General features: G+C 39.2%; 2 protein-coding genes across 20 annotated transcripts in view; both read right to left on the bottom strand.

Moving 5' to 3' along the window:
• Window positions 1-13,226, bottom strand: part of nrxn1a (neurexin 1a) — a 182,741-nt gene that overhangs the window by 38,761 nt on the left and 130,754 nt on the right. For all 19 annotated transcript variants that reach the window (XM_059530949.1, XM_059530936.1, XM_059530938.1 and 16 more), the window contains one exon: window positions 7,027-7,208. In XM_059530949.1, the coding sequence (XP_059386932.1) occupies window positions 7,027-7,208 (182 nt within the window). The remainder of the gene's footprint in view (window positions 1-7,026; window positions 7,209-13,226) is intronic.
• LOC132121496 (phosphatidylinositol-glycan biosynthesis class F protein-like) overlaps window positions 1-13,226 on the bottom strand; it is a 358,018-nt gene that overhangs the window by 258,659 nt on the left and 86,133 nt on the right. The gene's annotated exons all lie outside the window — the stretch shown is intronic.

Raw genomic sequence — 13,226 nt, 5'->3', positions numbered from 1 at the left:
TAAATAGATAACGTGTAATAAAATGTGTATATTTGAATGAAGAAGACAAGTTATTAAAGCCAAATAGCCCACAATTTCATATTGATCAGTGCTTTAAAAAAAAATTGCCTGTGGGGTCTTGACTTAAAGTGGCGGTTTACCAAGCGGCAGGATTTTCCTAAAATGGAAATTCTATCATCATTTACTTACCCTAATGTCATTCCAAACCTGAAACACAAGCTGTGAAAAAGATATTTCAGAAATGTAACTGTTTTTGTCTATATAATGAAGTTCAATGGGGTCCAAAACCACCCACTGACTTCAACATATCTTCTTTTGTGTTCCACAAAGAAAATTTCACTGGTGTGTAAAAACATAAGGGTGAGTAAATGATGACAATTTTCATTTTTGGGTGAACTATCCTTCTAAGCTACAAATAAATCAATGGAATAACTGATATTAGAAAAAGGCAGAACATTTCCATCAAGAGGAGCCACACACACACACACACACACACACACACACACACACACACACACAAGGTCTGGGACGGTTGCTCCGGAAACCTGGAGGACAGAAGAGCCACTAATGATGTGTCTTATTTTAGGAAAAGGTGCAGGCAGAAGCTTATGGAGTATGACGGAGTGTGTGTGCCACAGCGGGGATGCTGATCTGCCATGGCATTCAGCTTAAATGAGCTGGTGCATCCAGAAAACCTCAGCCACTTTACATAAAGAGCCTCTCAGTTATGCTCAAGCTAACACCAAGGGAATGCGCTTAATTGGATAGAACACCCAGACAAGCAATATACGCTCTCATAAATAACCTGTGTTTGATATTAGATCAAAATATCACACCGTGTGTGACACGCTCCAGAGAGCATGTGCCCTTATGTTTGAGTACTGCAGGTTTGGTGAAACAGATAAATTTGTTGTGTCCGCAGAATAATTCCACTTTGGCAAGCAGTTCTTGTTGTTTCACCCCTTCCTCCTTCTCTCTTCGTGTCTCTTTCTCCTGCTCTAGTATTTACTGGCTCTCGCAATCTCTCTTTATCTTCTGGTAAGGACTGGATCTGGTGAGATCATGAATCTTTTTGGCAGCAGAGAATTCTTTTCCAAGTCCTCTAACAACTGAAAATAGCACTCTGTCCTAGTTCCTCTCGAACCTGAAAACCAAATGCATTCTATGGGCGTTGTTTACTACAGAAGATATCCAAGAAGTCATGCACATTGTCTCCCCACTGCTGCAACTTCCTGAGAAAAAAACCCCCAACAACAACCAAATCCAAGCGCTGACCTGAATGCAATATCTCTCGCAGACAATATAATTTCATATTACAATAGACAAATCCACGTCAGACAGGAGCACTGCTATTTTTGTAGTGATCCTTGTCAACCCATCACTGGGCTTCAATAGTAACACATTCTTTCATGCACTGACTCTAATCTGAAGAAAAAAGCGTGGTAAAAAAATCTTTTTTTAAGCAAAAGAACGAGTGGGCTGAGTTTGTCATAAAGAGAGCATTTAAAAGAACACCTGTCTCTTTTATTTTGATGAATAAATTTAAATATTCGGCTTTTACTTCTGCTGCCATCTGTCTGCTTATCCTTTCAGATACTAAAGATAGCAAAGGCACAGTTTGCCATATGGTGCACTTATTCAAGGCAAAATGGCTGACGAAGACCAAACATTAAATCGTCTGTGGCCACTCAAACTGTTCTCCATACCACTCATAAATTGTATAATGACCTGGCATATAGTTTGACGGTATGTTAAAATGACAGAGCGCATGAGTGACTTATACTCAAATTATCCAGGTAAGTGGAGAGAGGAAACAAGTGCCGCTGGGTTTCAACTAAGAGAAACAAAATGGCATTTTTCCAAAGCACTGGCTGTTTCCATCTATGCTGCTGGGTGGAGACAGGCTTAGTCTGCACTGATGGTATGAGGTCAGTAGACACTTTGCTGTCACTCAGAGCCATGTCACACGTCACTCATGTCTGACCAGGTATGTCCTGCCCACTCAGACACATGTGAAGCAGAAAATCTGCATCTGTCGCTGTCTTTCACTTTCACCTCCATCTAAATGTGAGTAACTGTGCGTGCATGTGTGAGCATGTTTCTCTCCGGCTGCCCTGAGTCACTCTGACTGGAGACATCAAAAATATTACAAAACATCAAAAATTACAAAATATACAAAAAATATGGTAAAAAAAAAAAGGATTTATATGGATCCAATATCAATTTCCCTATTTTAAAGGAACAGTTCCCCTGAAAATGGAAATTATCTTTCTTCACTGAAACACAATTTTTTTATTTTTTTATTTATTTATTTTTTATATAATATCCTGGAAAATATTATCTTTTTTCATACAAAGTGAATCTGAACTGGATCTGTAATGCACTAAAACTACAAAGATGCAGCATAATCATATCATGAAACTGGTCCATATGAATTGTGCTTTACACTCTACATAGACTTCTGCTGTCATATGTTTTGCCATATGAAAGTGTGTAATTTAAAACTATGAAAGTTAAGTTAATGCACTGATCTTTTCTTCTGCTGAAGAATTTAAATGGACTACATACACTACCGTTCAAAAGTTTGGGTCTTTTTTGAAACAAAGAAATTCATGCTTTCCTTTAGAAGGCAATGGCATAATACACTGATCAAAAGAGACAGCAAAGACTTCTACATAAATAATGCTAATCTTTCTTTTCATCAAATAATCCTGAAAATATTATTGCAGGTTCCACAGAAAATATTAAGCAGCACAACTGTTTTCAACAGATAAAAATGAAAAATCTTCTTGGGCACACATCAGCATATTAGAACTATTTCTGAAGGATTATGTGAGACACTGAAGACTGGAATAATGGCTGCTGAAAATTCAGCTTTGCTATCCCAGAGATAAATCACATTTTAAAACATTAAAATAGAAAATAATTTTAAAATGGTAATAATATTTCTGCATATTTGATCAAATAAATGCATCCAACATTAAAAACTTTTGAATTGTAGTGTCATATGGACAAGTTACATATACTACAAAAATATGGCACACTGATGCTTTACAATATTGGTTCTCTGATCACAAATAGCTTAAGTGGTAATGACACCACTGCATTCGAGACGATGATATTATATGGCTCAAAAATACTGGTAATATAGCATACAAGTCACACTGACCACTTTGAAGATCATTTTGTGATGCTTTTTTCACAGTTTTTTAGTCTCCATTCACTTCCAGTGTATTCTTCAAAAATTCACACTTTGTTTGCCATGGAGGAATAAGTGATACAAGCTTTTTGAGTAAACTATCACTTTAACATGTTCAGTGTTCCCGTTCTGCTAACATCTCAGCACAGGTGCTCTCGGAAGGCTTCCTTTCTCTCCTTCTCTCTCACACACATTCTCTATCTTCTTTTCAGTGCTACTGTTCACACCTCTGTACCTAACACTGCTGAGTTAGCTGTGATCGTCACCATTCTTCAATTAGACTGATGTGCTCATTAGACTGCCCGCATGCTCACACACACACACACACACACACACACACACACACACACACACACACACACACACACACACACACACAATCATTTGCCATCAAGAGTGTAAGAGGTCAGAAAGTGCTAGTGATCTGGTCAACCCCAGGGGTATAATCACTTGGCTTTGACTCCTTTACAGTCATCATCCATTTCTCCTTTGCTCCTGTCCTGCTTGGCGGCTTGCAAGGCTGCCACAAATGGCCAGGTGGTCTGCGGGGCATTTGGCCATGGGTTCGAGCAGCTGGCAAGCTCATCCTGAGCAGAAGAAATGCATTTAATAGGCCATTACCCCTTAAAATGTGATGTTATGCTGAGTGAAAGAATGTGTACCAATGTTTTCTTTTTCTGTACAGTGCCTGTCTCACCATTCCTTACAGTTCTCCCTATCCGTCTTGTTATTTCTCTCTTTCTCTCTCTCTCTTTCTCTCTCTCTCTTTCTCTCTCTCCCTCTCTCTCTCTCTCTCTCTCTCTCTGCATGAGCAAGTGGCTCAATGATTTGGGGTGAACGATGACTAACGATAATCCCCAGTGATGGTGATATGATGAGATTTAAATGAACTCTGTCACAAGTGTTTAGGGTCATAAGCATAAACGTGGCGCGGGGGGAGGGATGCCACTGTCTGTTTGAAAAATCAGGACATCAAGGGCCGCTCATTAACATGGTCAATGATCCTAAGTTAATTCACTTTCAGAAAGGCAGTCTCTGGATAATGATATCCTCCCAGCGTACAGACAGGTTTATCAAAACATTCCGTTACATCACTGAACAGTCTCGCCATTGATGTCAATACTGACATACATAATCTTGTAAGTGCCTAAATATAATTAACGGAAATGCAAGGGAAAATATTTTTCCCCCTTGTTAATTATGGAGTAAAAATGGTATTGGATATCTGCTTTATGGACGGTTAGCGATGTAGGTACAGCTAATTTACCCTCCTACACAAGGCTGATTCATTTAGTAAATACCTTTTATGCTGGCTTAGCAGCCATCAGTCCAACAAGCATCAAAAATGGCAGACGTAGCACTGCAGAGACTCCACCAGTCACACATTAGAATTAGCCTAGATATCCACCGCTAATCACATCAAGACATTAAGGGCCTTTAATTTGCTCATAAACATTCCCTGCCATCCCTATGCCAAAAAGCCATACATCAGTCATGGATGCCTGATTAATTGTCATGCCAATATATGGAAATATATCATCTGTGATAATCTTAATTACAGGCATTATGTAAAGTGTTACATATCTTGGGCTTACGCAACTCCTGCGAGCTCATTTTAAGACGCATTTCACGAAGACATCACTGCTACCTACCACCTTTCATTCTAAAGCGCATATCTGAACCGAGAAGCGAGGAACACAATGTTCCGAGTACATGAGATGGTAAATCATAACCCACGGCACAGTCTACTTGGCATCCCATATCATTCTTGTGCTCTGAGCTTCTGTGATTTTGCTGATCGATAACAAATACTGAAGCAACATATCCACGCTGCAAATTTACACAGGGCACAGGGCATGCAAACTTTGGTGGAGAAAATGTATTTTATTATAGGAAGTTCACTAGAAATAAAATTATGTCACGAAAATTGTGTTAAAACAGGAATTTCTTTCTTCCATGAAAAAGAAAATCAGAACAGGATAATGAGCTTCAAAATGAACACAAATGGATCATAAAAAAAAAAAAGACAATTTTCTTTTTTTAAAGCTTGACAACCCCAGTTCTCATTTACTTTTATTTTATTGAATAGAATTGTCAGGATACTCTTTAAAAAAAATACTTGTGTGTGTTTTTTTTTTAAAGAGAAAATCCAATTTGGAATTTTAAATAAGATGAGGTTTTCATTTTTAGGTGAACTACCCCTTTAAATAAAAACGTGAAGTACACCATAAATAGACACCAGCACGCGTTGTTAACTCCAGGGCTCAGCTAGAGAAATCATTACCTCACCGAGCTCGGAACGCATTTGCTGAGGCAGTCATGCAACCGTCACGCCATGATGCCACCCCTGAGAGAGAGAGCTGATTCTTTTGGGAATCAAGTTTGTGATTACAGCAGGAGTGGGCGTCAAAAAAACAGAACGCATGCAAAATAAATAAATAAAAACACATACAACTCTTCGAAGCTCAGTGCCAAACACTTTTCCATCCTCCACCTCCTCCACCTCCCACTCCTCCAGCACAGCATGTCTTAGGAAATGCGGGTTCTATCAAATAGCATCCTCTGAGCAAGCACTGGTAGAGCCTTCTATTCTGAACATTATACAGATTTTATTCATGAGGGCGAGCTGAGGCGCTGCAGCTTTCTAAAACAGACCAGCACTTGGAGTGTTGGAGGTGGTGTAGAACACTATGATTACCCTAATGATCATTCACAGGGCTCATCGGAGCATGATTTTCTGTGAATTTCTACTCTGGGGTTTGTGTGAGAATGAATGTACAGCAGGGATGCTCAAGAAAAATCTGTGCAGGTTTGAGCAAGTTCAAACAGTTGGGACCAAATGTCCATATTGACCATATTGAAAATCTGGGACTTTTTTATTTTATTTAAACCCTGGAAATAAAGTTTGAAAAGTCTGAAACATTTAAATCAAAACAGAAACTCTGACGTAAAATGAACAATAACTACACCATAAAATTATATTTCTACTGTACTTCAAAATTCCAAGTTTAAATTAATGTGTGATTCTTTGTAATTATTTGTAAAAATGTAGTAACAATTTCTAAGTAAAAATTAAATACCAAAATTTCATGACATAAAATGTAAAAAAAGTAAATTTTTCATAGATGAAAATAAAACAGATTATTGGCATACCTTTTACAAAAAAAATAAAAAATAAATAAAAAATACAATTTCAGTCTTCCAAGTTTAAATTAATGTTATTTGCCGATTCATTGTAAATTATTAAATTATTGTGAAATTTAGTTCAATTTCTGAGCAAAAATAGTTTCAACACCAAATTTTCATAGCATAAAAAATAGAAATAATAATAATAGTTTTCCTAATTTAAAATAAAACGAGAAAATACTCTTTCCAATTAAAAATTCCAAGTTTAAATCATGATTCTTGCCAATTATTTTCAATTATTTGATACATTTTCTGAGAGAAATTAGTTCAATATTCAATATTATGTTCAAGTCCAATATTATTTGAGTGTATTCGGGATTCTGCAATAGTTCTTGGTCTAAATGACTATATTTGTGGCATCTATCATGCGACTCTTTGCACAGACGGTCAGATGTTCTTTCAACCCACTGGATAATTCTCAAATAATGCTGGATAACATGATCATCAGGGTTGACACAAACTTGTTCAATTCATGCAGTTTGTTGCTGCTGCATTAAAGAAAAATGGGTTTGTATTAAATACCAATCAAATCTGAAATACATGTAAATTATTTAAATAAAATTTTCACTTGATAATTATCACAAGTGGCTTCAAACTTTGTGACCCAACAGTAAGTGTGTGTTTGTTTGTGTAAAACTCACAATCTGAAGCTGCAGGTAGTCTCCCAAGCCAGAAGAGCTGTCCACCCTAACCAGCACTGCATCCTTCTGCTGGGTGCTAAAGCCGACAGCCAGTCGGTCAGCTCGTGTGCTCGGCCTGTCGTTGGGCGGCCATGTGTACACAATGAGCCCTCCGTCACGTCCAAATATGTATGTGGTTCCCGCTGCAGAATGAGAAAGAGAGATAAACAGAATATTAAGTGTAAGAACATCAAAGTAAGTGGGAAAAGTATTTCCATGCATATGCACGGCCCTACTCCATTACATGCAGCGCGGGAGTTTCTTGATGAACCCATCAGAGTGCCAGACAGCCCCTGCTGGTCCCTGATTGGCTAAATTATAGCCCTTATCTGACCCTTGGTAAGTTGATGTCACCAGGAGCACCTGTGTCTGCTGAAGCATGAGCTAAACAGAGTTGCTTTGCTACAACCACTCAACGCACACAACCCCCCATCCAAGCCCGGGGCTGATTGAGCTGATTACAGCCGCTCTCTTCACCCGCCGACACACCGGACAATCAATCCAGTCCCTTAGCCCCCAGCCCAGCACCTACTTCTACATGCATTTATTCTGCCAAAGGTGGGCAAACACGGCACAGACCAGACATCTATTCCTGCTCAGCGAGATGAGTGCTAATGCCTGATGGAGCTAATTACAGTGTCAGAGGCAGGTAGCTTACTGTGAGCAGGGTCACTGTGATTCAACGCCTGCAGGAAGGTTTCAATGGGAAATCAACGTCAAGCTTTTTGCATCGAGAGATAGAGAGAGACACTACTAATGGAGCTGATCTCATTAACTGGCGGATTGCGCTAGCTCTCTTGATCAGGCGTGAATTCAATAGCAAAACAGGGGCGAAAGCGCTTCGACTGTGGCAGGTGCAGTCGGGGTAATGTTCGCAGAGCAAAGAGCTCATCAACCTCAAGATAACAGCCTTGGGAGATGTGAGACTCACTTCAACACTCTCCTCTCTGCGGAGCGTGACTGCTGCGCTTCTGAGCTCCAGATGCAGATAAGACGGGCGGCGAAGCAGTGCGGCGAAAAAACCCAGAGGAGGCCGGAGCTCTCAGAAGAGCAAAGTGCTGAGAGTGGTTTCAAAAGGGCTGGGTTATTTCCTGGCACGTTTCTCTATTTGCAGAGCCGTGTTCATTAGCTCCACTCTGTGTGATTTTCACCTGCGGGCTCTTGCCGGCCCCCTTGAACTCATCTCAATGAGACTGTTTCACACCGCGTCAGCGATCAGCTTGACCCCCTCCGAAAACAACACCCTCGGGGCAGGCACATTCGCTTACACGGGTACACAAATGTTCAGGAGCACTCACGGATTCACACGCAGACTAACGCCTGGTTAGTGATGACTCCCTAGTCGGGCTTGTTTGAAATGCAGGGAAATGAGCTCTGCTCATTAGCGGGGCTCAGATGGTTGAACTTCACACACACATATGCGCACAGGCCATCATGTATGTGAAGCGGATAGGGAGAGCAAACGGATGAGATTTCGGCTCTGCTGAAATCTGTTTCGTGTGAACCGCTACGGCTGCCTGCCTCATATCTGTCGCTCAGTATGACTGCAACTCACAGCTGTGGGTGAGTGAATGGATTTGCCTGGGAAGGGAAGCGTAAAGCTGTGCAGAGATTTACTGGCACAAATAGGTAATGCACAGTGTACTGAAAGTTAATCAAAGCGCAATCACCTTTTAAAAATACAAGATGACATCTGACTCATACATGCATTGGAAGGGATAGTTCACCCAAAGATGAAAATTCAGGCATCATTTACTTACCTTCATGTCCTCCAAACAAGACTTAATAATATTTTGAAGAATGTCTTCCCTTATTATGTCTTCACATAGTAAATCCCCAACTGTATAGGCTAATAAAACAAATAGTCATTTTTTTAAATATATAAATTGTAAGTTATCCTTGTTAGAGAGTAATTATTTAAATACCAAGTGATATTATTAACAACATGTAGTTACTATAGGGTTATGATTTTGTTGAGGATCAGTTCCCTGTAATTGTGCAAAATTATACAGTTATACACTGTGAAATAATGTGTTTTCATATCTTATGTTGTGTTTCCCTGAAGAAAAGAAAGTCTTGCAGGCATGGGACGACATGAAGGTGGGTAAATAATGACAATATTGGGCCAACTATCCTTTTAAGAGACAACCAATCGTAAAAGAAACCACTAACAGAGTGATTAGTACTTCATTCAGAGGGCGCTGACTGAACATTATCCATTTTTTTAAAGCAGCCACTGATTAAGTAAATAAATGAGCATGAATTATTGATAATGCTGAAATAATTTAGTCTGTGAAGTGCTATGAAATACAAAGAGCTGTGAAATAATTCTCTTAAAATACCCGCTGTATTCTTGGAAGCACTGTATAGTGACAAATGCTTCAGAACCAAGATGTGTTGCAAAAGGGTTTGAATCTGATCTTATTTTCCCCTTTTCTCTCCATTGTTTTCTGTCATTTCTCCACATTCACTATCAATGAAATGGTGAAATGCTGAAAATATCTGTTGGATTCTGTTTGTGCAGTTGGCTCTTATCCCGACTACTTGGGAGCTTCTCCAAGGCACCCTCTTTTCTTTCTTTCTTTCTTTCTTTTCTTATCTCCCTCAGCCTGACTTTTCACTCCCATCCCTGATGTGGTTAAGGAGCTTGCTGGCCTCCCTCTAACGGGGTTAAACCTCTTCTCTGAAGTCTATTTTCTGATGCTGTTAAATGAGGCAGGCTCTTTGTGCAAGCCAGACCATTAGCCCCTTAAATATGTTCCATCATCTCGGCTGGGTGGACAGCTGGGTCTGGGTTTTAAAGAAGACCCTCGCTACCTTACAACTATGTGGGTCTTTCCACTCCAGCGCCCTTCTAAGGTCAATCAGCAGGAAAAGGCAAAGGAGAGAAGGCCGACTGCTACCCCATAGAAAAGCTGTGTGTGAATGCTTGGGAGAGCTGTTCTAATGAGATAGATATTACCTGGCCCTCTGGAATCCCATCATAGCTTTAATCTCCTTTATGTGCTGGTGAAATTAAATTACGCACTAGCTTCTTCTTCTGCCAGGGTCTTGGAGGCTCCATTTGGATCCCTCTCCACTTTTATTCACAAACTAAAATACTACTTTTGCTTAAAAGAATAGTTCACCCAAAAATGAACATTCTGTCATCATTTATTAGCCCTCATGCTGTTGGCATACAGGTTTGAAAAAACATGAGGGCAATTAAATAAAAACAGAATGTTAATTTTTCAGTGAATTATACCTTTAAGACTCTTTATTTGCACAAGACTGCAAAAGTTCCCTTTAATGTAGCCTATGTGTTAGCATGTGTGCTTTAACACATCAAGACATAATCTGAGTTTGAATCTGTTGTGTAATTTCCCGATCCCCTAGTCCCCTCTTCAAACTATATGAGCATGGAACAATTCATATTTTATCATCTGATTTCTCAGATCCATGTTTAAATGTAAAATCAACAACATCCAATACAGTCATTGTCTTGGGGGCTCATCATACTGCTGAAAACACAATATTTATAAGCTGCGCTGAGCTGACTTTTCATCTATAAACATTTCAGATACACAAAACAATGTGCTAGTGTCTTGGAATGGGAAATGAATTGAGCTCCCACTCGATTCTGCTTCATGTCCCTAGATGCCTCTTTCCTTAGAACAGACGCATTATGAGGGCCCTGGCAGTTTGGTCTAAAATTACTGTGCATTGTGTTGGTTTGCCCACCTCCTACTTGCATGCAGGTATGAGGAACATCAGTCAAACTCTGCAGGGTTGGAGTCATTCACCCAGTGGGCAAACACACACGCACACACATGCACACACACTACAATCCAGTTCTGCACATCAAATGTATCGCGTGAGTACACACACACACACACACGCGCGCGCGCGCAAACACACATGCACCCCACTGGTATGAAAATGCTGTCAAAATAAACAGATGGCAAAGTGAAGACCCCACACAGAGAAGTATACAAAAATCTAAAAGTAACACTTCAAACCACCGAAAATGAAATGGCATGCTGTAACTGTAACCTTCACAAGTCTCAAGAACACTGCAAGTGGCTTAAGAATGTTTCAAACGTATAATCATATGGGTAAAATGTGCCGTACAGTGGCGTCATAAAATTGTCTGAGACTACTCTTAAAGGCAGGGTAGGTAATAAATTTATAAACAACTTTCTTCCAAATTTGTTTAAACTTTCTATATATATCAATGCATAATTAAAATGTAAGTACTCTGATAAAAAGAGTATAAAAATCGAGTGACTCTAGACCGTTTAATCTGTATTAAACACAGCTCATTATTTCCAATCGGGACGAAACATAGGATTGGCTTAGGCGACTGTCACTCTCTCGCAACCATGGCAACCACCCTTTTGCCACACATGACCTGCCCACTTGCGCCGTACATTTGATTTGAGGAATTCAAGAGGCACGGATCCTAGGAATACCAAAACAATGGCAGAGAAACAGCAAGCAAAATTCACAGTACCAGCCTATGCAGTTAGTGAAGGCAAACCAGGCAAAAAAAAGGAAGACAGTAACAGTACAAGAAAAGGCAATGAACAAAAAAATCTTTGGATAAACAAAGAAATAAAACGCGAGTTAATATCGGCGTGGCTTTCCAGCGATGGCGAGAACTGAGGGAACTCAAGGGGCTGAAAAAGGACTCTTTGATGGCTTTATTTCTGCTGGACAGGTAAATCTTTCTTTTTGTATTTTGATCATACATATTTTTTTGTTTATTTTTTCATGAAGCATGTGTCATTAGCACACGTAGCTGCGTAATATAGCTAACATAACATTACTTAGCGAGCCATAGTAGAGGTTTTGCTAGGAGCCCAGAAGGGAGGGGGTGGAGTGAATGGAAATAATGAGCTGTCTTTAAAACAGTCGTGAGAGGTCTACAGACACTCAATTTTTATACTTTCTTTTTCAGAGTACTTACATTTTAATTATGTATTGATATATAAATAAAGTTTAAACAAATTTAGGAAAAAAGTTTTTTATACATTTTTTACCTACCCTGCCTTTAAATTTTACCATTTTCAAAAAAAAAATACAATAAATAATATATATATATATATATATTATATTATTATTATTATTATTATTCAACATCAAGAAGATCAGGCCCTTTCTTTCGGAACATGCTGCACAACTCCTTGTTCAAGCTCTTGTTCTGTCCTGGCTGGACTATTGCAATGCTCTCTTGGCAGGTCTTCCAGACAGTTCTATAAAACCTTTACAATTAATCCAGAACGCAGCAGCAAGATAAATTTTTAATGAGCCAAAAAGAATACATGTCACACCTCTGTTTATCAATTTGCACTGGCTTCCAATAGCTGCTCGCATAAAATTCAAGGCATTGATGCTTGCCTCAAAACCACCACTTGTTCTGCACCTATTTACCTATATTTATTACTTCAGACTTACGTGCCATCCCAAAGAAGCACAAAGTCACTTTTACGGACTTTTAAATTAAATGTTCCCTCCTGGGGGAATGACCTCCTCAACTCAATCCAAGCAGCTGAGTCCTTAGCCATCTTCAAGAATCATCTTAAAACCCATCTCTTCCATCTTTATTTGACCCTCTAACTTTTGCACTCACTATTCTACACTATTCTATTCTCTCTTTAAAAAAAAAAAAAAAAAAAAAAAAAACACCTGCCGGTACATTTCTAATCTTTTTGTATTCTATTTTCTTTTCATTTTTTATACAATTACAAAAAATAAAAAAACTAGCTTGCTCTATTCTTTTTCTATTCTATATGTTTTCTTTGTATTTATTATATTATTTAAAAGTCCTTGCTATGTGTGACTTGTTATAGCACTTATTGTCATGACTTCGGTCTGATCAGCAGGTTTTTGTTGTGTTTGACGGTTCACCATGTGCTCGTTGTCTTTGCCACTCCCTCTCCATTGTTATCCCAATTACTACCTCAGCCTCTGTCACACCTGTGACTAGTTTATTCCTTAACTCTCCCTCTTTTTAAGTTCCCCCTCATGTGTAGTCTGGTGTCCGACGGTTGTGGTGTAATGAGCTACACTTTGCGACCTGTAGTTAGTCTTGTCTTGCTGTGTTTTCTTAGGCTCCAAGTTTTGTTTAGTGATTTCAGTTCACCTTCTCTGCTGCTTGCTCTCAGCCTCTTGTTTCTGCA

This window comes from Carassius carassius, chromosome 39 (assembly GCF_963082965.1).
Source record: "Carassius carassius chromosome 39, fCarCar2.1, whole genome shotgun sequence".
Classification (NCBI taxonomy): domain Eukaryota; kingdom Metazoa; phylum Chordata; class Actinopteri; order Cypriniformes; family Cyprinidae; genus Carassius; species Carassius carassius.
The sequence above is the reverse complement of the archived record's forward strand: the minus strand, read 5'-3'. Positions and strand labels throughout refer to the sequence as shown.